The sequence below is a fragment of the Nicotiana tabacum genome, chromosome 1 (genome assembly GCF_000715075.1).
Source record: "Nicotiana tabacum cultivar K326 chromosome 1, ASM71507v2, whole genome shotgun sequence".
Taxonomy (NCBI): Eukaryota; Viridiplantae; Streptophyta; class Magnoliopsida; order Solanales; family Solanaceae; genus Nicotiana; species Nicotiana tabacum.
Window position 1 is genome coordinate 39,950,839 of NC_134080.1, and position 8,840 is coordinate 39,959,678.

The 8,840-nt window shown below is 36.6% G+C and overlaps 1 protein-coding gene across 1 annotated transcript; it reads left to right on the top strand.

Annotated features, from left to right (window-relative positions):
* Window positions 1-306: 306 nt before the first annotated feature.
* On the top strand, window positions 307-8,349 carry LOC107811354 (uncharacterized). Its single transcript, XM_016636261.2, has 8 exons — window positions 307-581; window positions 2,852-2,936; window positions 3,017-3,085; window positions 3,840-3,952; window positions 6,530-6,641; window positions 6,716-6,859; window positions 7,643-7,817; window positions 8,066-8,349. The coding sequence occupies exons 1-8, from the start codon at window positions 530-532 to the stop codon at window positions 8,189-8,191; spliced, it is 876 nt and encodes a 291-aa protein (XP_016491747.2). The 5' UTR covers window positions 307-529; the 3' UTR covers window positions 8,192-8,349.
* Window positions 8,350-8,840: the final 491 nt, after the last annotated feature.

The window sequence follows — 8,840 nt, forward strand, 5'->3', positions numbered from 1 at the left end:
TCGGTCTTAGCGATTTGCACCCAATCGGACTGAAATCGCTTTCAAGGCAATGAGTTGCCACAACACAATATTTATTCGATAAATTATTTCTATTCTTTTATCCTTGGTCAATATTATTAATTCTTTTTCTAACAACATTTTGAATTTCATGTACGACTAGATGCGAGGAACTTATAGAAAAAGAAAAGAAAAGAAAATATAAAATCCCCCAATAAAAATGAAAAAGTAAATCAAAGTAGGGTCCATCAAACAGGGTGGACCTGAAATGCAGGCTATAATAACTCTCTCCTACAAACATTGGAAGTTGAAACAGTGAACCGGGATATAATGAAGTGTCGAACAATGCTACTTTACTTCGCCCACTGAATCTCCCAACTTATTTATTAATAAAGTGAAAAGCCAAGTATAAATAATCAATTGAAAACTGCAGCTCTTTCCATCGCCAACAATCGCCATAGTCATTACGTTTGCTCTTGATTTTCCAATAACTAGGGCGTTTTTGGTTCGTTATTTTTCAATCAGTTGAAATATGGAGAAAATCAGGAAAGCATCTCATGCTGGTTCGTGGTACACTGATCATCGTAAGTTCCGCCAATCGATTTTTCTTCCGATTTCACTGTTTTTCCCCAATTGAATTCTATTTCATCTAGCAGATTAATCCTCGTATATTTTCGTGTAAGCTGGTGTGGAAACAGCAAAAAACTTTTTCCAAATTACGTCTATTTTTGTTGTTACTTTGATTGTTACTGTTGTTTAATTGGCTGAAAAGTAGTGAAATTGAAGGTTTTTGCTTGTTAAATTGGCACTGGTTCCTAGTTTTTATATTCGACTCGAAAGAGGTGTAGCGACAGTTATAGCAAAATTGATCTTTGAATAAATTGTGAATTAGCGAAAAAGCATTTTTTTATACGTAGTGAAGAAGAATTTATTCAAAGAATCTCTTCAATTTTTATTTTTTTTTGAATTTCTTTGAAAAATTGAAGTTTTTCAACAACAACAAACCCAGGAGGGCGAGAGTTTGTTTCCGATAGACCCTCGGCTAGAGAGCAGATGAAAAGAAGCATAGGCCACAAGCAGTAACACCAAAAGGAAATTAAGAAAACCAAAGCGAAAGATATCAATCAAACAGTAGGTAAAGATAGCAATCTACGAGTAAAAGGGATACCATAGTAATACTAATGTTGCCGGTCATAGAAAGAAAGAGCAAAACGCTCGACTACCTACTAGCTTTCTACCCTAATTTTCGACGTCCACACCCTCTTATCAAGGGGCATGTCTGTTTCTCATCTTCACATGTCCGAACCATCTCAGCCTGCCCTCTCGGATTTTATCCTCCACGGGGGCCACTCCCCTTTTTTTCCGAATAACTTCATTCTTAATCTTATCAAATCTGGTATGCCAGCACATCCATCTCAATATTCTCATTTCAATTGCTTTTATATTGTGGATATGAGACTTCTTGACTGGTCAACACTCTACCCCATACAACATAGTCGATCTAACCATCACTTTATAGAACTTATCTTTAAGTTTAAGTGGCACATTCTTATCACACAGGACACTGGAAGTGAGCTTCCATCTCATCCACCCAGCTCCGATATACGGTGCGACATCCTCATCAATCTCCCAATTTCCTTGTATTACTGACCCAAGGTACCTGAAACTTCCTCTATGGGGAATGACTTGTGTATCGAGCCTCGCCTCTATGTCCCCCCCCCCAGGGTTATGTCTCTAAACTTGCACTTCAAGTATTCCGTCTTGGTCCTGCTCAATTTGAAACCTTTAGATTTCAAGATCTGCCTCCAAACCTCTAGCCTCTCGTTAACACCACCCCGCGTCTCGTCAATCAAAACTATGTCATAATGAAAAATTCTTTGAATAAATTGTGTATTAGCGAATAAGCATTGATTTTCTTTAGGAATATGGTGTAATGCAACAAAAGTTGGATATAAATATGACCAAAGATGAACTTTATTACAACAATAACCCAGTTAAATTCCACTAGTGGGGTCTTGGGAGGGTAGTGTGTACGCAGGTTTACCCCGAGTAGAAAGGCTGTTTCCGAAAGACCCCGGGCTCAAGAAGACGCAAAGAGACAATATATCAGTACCATCAAAGAAACCATGAAACAAATAACAGCATCATCAGAACCAGAAAATAAATGAACAACAAACTAATAACCAGTAGATACAACCCGGCACTAAGAGGAACGAAAAAGTAGTGTGACTCAACACTAACCACTAACAGTCTAAGAGTAAGTCCTAACAGACTAGCCTCACTCTTTTAATTTTGGGAAGTCACAAGATGCTTTCACACCATTTGCTTAATAATACTCCCTCCGTTTCAATTTATGTGAACCCATTTGACTGGGCACGGAGTTTAAGAAAAGAGAGAAGACTTTTGAACTTGTGGTGTAAAATGAGGCACATATATTTTGTGTGGCTATAAATCATTGCATAAAAGTAAATTGTTTCCAAATAAGGAAAGGGGTCATTCTTTTTGGCACGGATCAAAAAGGAAATAGGTTCACATAAATTGAAACGGAGGGAGTATTATTTTTTACAATTTTCTTAAGTTTCAAGAGTTTAAATTTATGTAACTAATCAAACCTAAAATTTGTATTGATTCCTTTTCTTCAGACTAAAATTTTCAATTGTTACCTCAACATTTTCAACCACTACTACTCATATAACACATAAGTCACATATATCTCAAGCTCCATACTGAATGATATGGTGTCACCTGAAATGGGATGGAAGGACTGGTAGAAAAGCCAAATACTGATGCTTTTAGGGAAGTTACAAATGCCCATTCTGACAATACATTGATGCTTTGCTATTTTCCTTGCCAGCCCAAGAACTGGCAGAACAGCTTGATGGCTGGTTGAGAGCTGCTGGCTTAGCAAAATCTTCTGATGTACGAGGTGTAATTGCACCGTGAGTTATCTCCGTTTGCTATCAATATATTATTGATTGTATCCATATGTGGTTCTAACTGGTTATGTTAAACTCACTAGTCATGCAGGCTATTCATATTCTGGTTGTGCAGCAGCTTATGCATTTGGGAACATAGACCCCACCAACATGTGAGTTTATTATGTGCTCTTTCCATTCTGATTTTCTTTTGAATGTGAAAACTCACATGCACATTAACAAAAGCTTTTTATTAGGAATTTCTTTTTAAAAGTGGGACAGTTACTTGCTACAAGTAATTTCCTGCATCGTCGATTTACCAACCAAGGTTGACAGAAGGGGATATTAAAGTGACGAAACATTGAATGTGATATTATGTTCGATTTTAAAAAAAATACATCTAGTAGTTGGAACATATGAAACATACGAAGAATACATCAAGTTCAAAATGTTATAGAATAGTACTCCCTCTCTATCCCAAATTGTCTTTGCACTCCTGAGAGTAATTTAAAGCTTTGAGTGATTGTTTTACATATTATTAATATCTTGAAAGGAAAAGAAGAACTTTTGTCTTGTGTGTCTTCCGTTGAGCTTTTCTAAATATTTTTTGTGTATGACAAAGTTATTGTTCTCTTTTCACTTTGGAGAATTGCTTAAATAGGTCCTTTAAAAGCGGAGTGTACAGCAATTTGGGATGGGGGAGGGGTTATACTTTGACTTTTTCATGATAGACAACTTGCTACCTGAAGAAAGCTTACTAATTTTGATGGATTTATGGAAAGTAGCTGGTTATTCTTTTCGATGAGGACTAAAATAAGATGTAGGTCAAAGAAAATTTGATCTAGGGAGTTTTTGATTAACCACTACATGAGATATGGAATACTTTGAGCTCTTTGCCTTAAATATTTTGAACTCTTTGTTTTACAGTTCTCGGGTATTTCTACTTGGTCCATCTCACCACTATTATACTCCAAAATGTGCACTTTCAAGAGCCACAGTTTACAAGAATCCTATAGGAGATCTACCCATTGATGTAGAAGGTATTGCAAACTTCTTTTTCTTTGCATCTTCATTTGTAAGAAAAAACCTGTAAAAAGTTCAGATAGTTGCTATTTGTATAATCCAGGAAAGAACTCTGCAGAAAAGATTTGGAATGGAAGAAGTGAAGCCTAATCTGAAAATTCTCTTTCGTTTATATTGCTTGACTTGACTTGCAAGGCCTTATCCCAGATGTATGCTAGTTGACAAATTAACCCTTTTTCTTTCATTCTTCCAGCTTCATGGCACGATTGTCAAACCACTAGTTATTATTTATCTTCCAATTGTTTTGTTGCTATGTTCATGATGCTGCATATTGCACATACTAATGTCATGATTCTCTGTTTACAAATTTGTAATTATTTGTATACTATGTATGCTGAAGAAGAGTAAGCAAAGAATCAACTGAATTCTTCAAATAATGAACAAGACAGTTATACCATAACATATAGTCTTATATATCAATTGCGTTTGTCTAACATACTAACTTCACACTGGCTGGCAAGATGTTATGTAATTACTCAAAGAATAGCTCCGAGAAGTTTGGGTTTTTGGGTCTCCTAATAAGTGATAGCTGCTAAGATTAGAAGATTAACTTAAGCAATGAGGAATGAGCTCTGTATGGGAATCGCTCGCTGCTATTGGGGAAAATGTGGGAAGATACTCAATACCTAGAAAGAGGCTACATCTAATGGATATGACAATTTGATAATTAGCATCAGACATACTATTAGCCCCCACCACTTTCGTTTAACGTAAGGAAGTATGACACGTGAAGTGTGGGTCGGGTGCACGTCATGAGTTCAGGTCTGTTGCTGACAGGAGCCTGGTATATAAGCGGAGGCAGGGTAGAGGAACAGGCTTATACTCCCTAGAGATTCTAACTTGTGGGCCAACTATAACTATTTGTGGGCATAATATTTTGAAACCTAACAATTTTCAAAGTAGATTTTTTTTTTTATCAGGTAAGGTAACTTTTATTAAGAAACTTCAAAAAAGTACCAAGGGGGTACTTTCAAAGTACAAGCAAAACATCATAGGAAAAAGTTACAAATAAAGATTCTACAATTCCATAAAATCTAACAGCTGCACCAAGTCTCCTACTACCCTTTCCTTGCACCAAAAATATAGATTCTGCAAACAATTATTTTTCAGCGTAGGAATCTGGGTCCTCTGATCTTCAAAGCATCTTATTCCTTTCTAGCCAGATGGTCCACATGATGCACAAGGGAATGGTCATCCACATCTTTTTCTTCCTTTTGCCTACTGATTGACCCTGCCAACTTTCCAGCAGGCTTCTAACATTGTTTGGCATTGCCTACTTCACCCCATAGATGTTAAGGAATAGGTCCCAAATCTGTCTGGTCTGCCGGCAATGAAGAAACAAATGATTTACAGACTCCAGGCTTTCTTCACAGAAAAAACATCTACTGCATAAAGCAAAACCTCTTCTTTGTAGCATATCTTGGGTAAGACATCTATTCCAGGCTACAGTCCATCCAAATCCAGCAACTTTTGTTGGTGCTTTGGTCTTCCAAAGCATCTTCCATGGCCATGATTCCTCCCGCTGCCCAGTTTGTTGTTGAAGAAGATTATAGCAGCTTTTAACGGAGTACTTCTTATCTCTACTGGCCATCCAAATCTGGGCATCCTCTCTACTGTCATCCAAGGCTATAGGCTTTAAAATTTTGAGTAGTTGACAGATATCTTCCACTTCCCAATCATTGAAGTGTCTTCTGAAAATTGGTTGCCATCCTGTTCCTGAATGGCATTCTGCAACAGTACAAAGTTTGTTAGTAGTAAAGCTATAAAGATGGGGAAATTTTTCCATCAATTATCCTTCTCCGGCCCAAACATCTGTCCAGAACCTAGCTTTGTTCCCGTTTCCAATCTTCACCGTTATGTTTCCTTGTAGTAAAGGCCATAAACTACTTATATACTTCCACAGACTGGCACCTGCATATGTAACCACCGGACTAGGATCCCAAAAGTCTTTTTTACCATATTTAATGGTAATCAGCTTTTTCCATGGTTCCTCACCTTCTTCATTAAATCTCCATAACCATTTGCACAATAGACTCTTGTTGTGAAGCTTCAAGTTCCGCACTCCAAGCACTCCAAAGCTTCAAGTTCCGCACATAACCATTATGTTCCGCAATTTTCAAAGTAGATTTGTAATTTGTTAGACAGCCTCTTGGATTTAAGCGTAGGCACTCTTTGTATAAACACTGAGATCAAATGACATAACTATAACAGAAAAGAAAGTAGATGTTGACACTTCACTCTGTTCAGAAACTTTAAGAATAAGTATATTGTTGCACATTATACCAGGGTCAATCTGCAAATTCTGGTCCTCTGCACTTGGCTTGTGACAGTTAAAGCAACCAGCACACTAGGAGAGGGATTTAAAAATAAAGGCAGTTGAGACACAATCTTAACAAGTGATCAGCACTCTATTGTTCTGCTTATTTACGTGTGTAGTAAAAGAGTTAGCAAGCTTCTCCTTCATGTACGTTTTTCATTTTCTTGATGGCAACTTTTAAACAACTCTCATATAACAAAACTTGGTTTAATACCAGTAAATGACGAGCTAAAAGCTACGGGGAAATTTGAATACATGGATCTTCGAGTTGATGAAGCTGAACATAGCATGGAAATGCACCTTCCATATCTTGCTAAAGTTTTCGAAGGGTATGCTTTTCTAAATTAAATTTCATTTATGTGATGGTTTGATTCAGAGATAACTTTTAAAGTTACTACGACAGGTATCCAGTGAAAATTGTGCCTATTTTGGTTGGGTCTCTTAGTGCTGAAAGTGAAGCCCTTTATGGACGGTTACTCGCAAAATATGTAGATGACCCAAAGAATTTCTTCTCAGTGTCTTCGGATTTTTGTCATTGGGGTTCAAGGTGAGTTTGATTCACCAATGTTGCATGTAGTTATATCTTGATCATATACAGAAAATATGATCCTTATTCTGATGGCAATCATCCTTGTTGGTGCTGCGTGAATTCTATTTGGTCTTGTTGAAATAATTGGGAAATTTACCTGAAGACCGAACTTCAATTAGTTATTTTTGGTGCATTGGGATCTTTAAGTATTGATTGGTAGATCTCAGAGACTCAGACTGACTAAAGATGGGCAGAAATCTGGAAGTTTAATAATCTGATCCACATTACACTTGTGTTTGCAGAGACGTATACAGTGTAAAAGCTCGCTAATATCATGTATTTTTGCCGAAAAAATTATTAAAATGTACAAATAATAAATTTTGAACCCATTAAATTAGATGAGATGTGGTAGAATTGTGAATCTGAACCCGTAAAATTTAATTTCTGGATCCGCCTCTGTGTGTTTGATAATAATGGTCAAACAGGAAAGCAGAACAATCACATATTATACTACAATATAGCTGCAATAAACTGATTATGAATTTATTTAACCATACTGGTCCACGTAAAGTTTTGTCTCATCGAAGACATAGTTCAATTCTCGTTTCTAAAAAGAGATGGTAAGTGCATGGTATCTGAGTAACTTCTAATCATGGCTCATTGCTTCTAGATGGACTATCACGGCAAAAAAAAAAGTGTTTGCATTGTAATGTTTCTTAGTCTGATGATGGATTCTCATTTTACCTGATACATATATTCCTTGGAATCTTTCTTTACACCAATTGGGCTTTTAATTGTTAGGTTCAACTACATGCATTATGACAAAAGCCATGGAGCTATTTACAAATCTATTGAAGCCTTGGATAAAATGGGTATGGATATTATAGAAACAGGAGACCCGGATGCATTTAAACAGTACCTGTCGGAGACGGACAACACCATTTGTGGACGCCATCCAATTAGCGTTTTTCTCCATGTAAGTCTCCTCCTCTCTTTTTTGATAAATTGTTTTTTCCTGAAAGGTGTTGTCTTCCTGTTGTCTATGTGGTAACCGGTTAGCATACAACCTTTTTCTAAGATTATTTATGTTTCAATAAACTTCTTGATTTACCTATCTATGTCAGGCTGGGTTGGGGGTGTTCGCTTTACTTTATTATGTTGTCTGGTTCACTAATTATGTTATACTCTTAAATGTCTTTTATCTTCTATTTTTCACTCACGCAGATGCTGAAAAACTCCTCGACTAAGATAAAGATTAGATTCCTTCGATATGAACAATCGAGCCAGTGCAAATCTATGAGAGACAGCAGCGTAAGCTATGCATCTGCAGTGGGGAAAATTGATGCTTGAACTTTATTATTACAGAAATTAATTCTCTCTGGAGAAGCTAATTATGTGGATTTTAGTCAAAATGACAGTGTAATCTAACAATGTCTGCCTCTGACATTGGACCATCTTATTCTGGGTTCCGTTATTTAAAATTTCATACTGCTAAATTATTAACCCCATAAGTTAAACGAGTTCCTTGATGTAATTGCTCTGTATAGGTTTGTGGAGGAAGAGATACGTAGGTCTCTTTATTTACATGGTTATGCGTTTGATGTTGGAGTAACTTCTTATGCTGAGACTAGCGCTATTCTCTTCAAATGAATTAGGTCTTTAAAAAAAGGTAAAAAATAAACTAATTCCTAAGAGATAATTCAAACACATTGTGTTTCCTCATAAAAACATGCTCACTTTTGATTATTCGAGAGTTTATTCGAATCGTACCCGATAATATTTTCACAGTTTTTAGTGGCCATGCTTTTAAAATTGTTTTTTCATTAAACAAGACTCAGAGAAAGAAGAGGTGAAAAGAAAATTGAACCCACACATGTTGTGCATCAAAAGGGAAGGCCGAAAATGTTGGGTGAATTGACAGGAATGGGAGCGTAAGGGTTGGTCTTAGTTGAATGTCCCTAAAATTAGCAGTATTTAAAATCTAGCCCTCAACCCGCAC

Excerpts from the sequence above, each read along its gene's own strand:
- LOC107811354 (XM_016636261.2), top strand. The coding sequence starts at position 530 with ATGGAGAAAATCAGGAAAGCATCTCATGCTGGTTCGTGGTACACTGAT. Across the intron at positions 2,937-3,016 it reads GTACGAGGTGTAATTGCACC|TCATGCAGGCTATTCATATT; the intron begins GTGAGTTATCTC and ends TAAACTCACTAG. Across the intron at positions 6,860-7,642 it reads TTTTGTCATTGGGGTTCAAG|GTTCAACTACATGCATTATG; the intron begins GTGAGTTTGATT and ends TTTAATTGTTAG.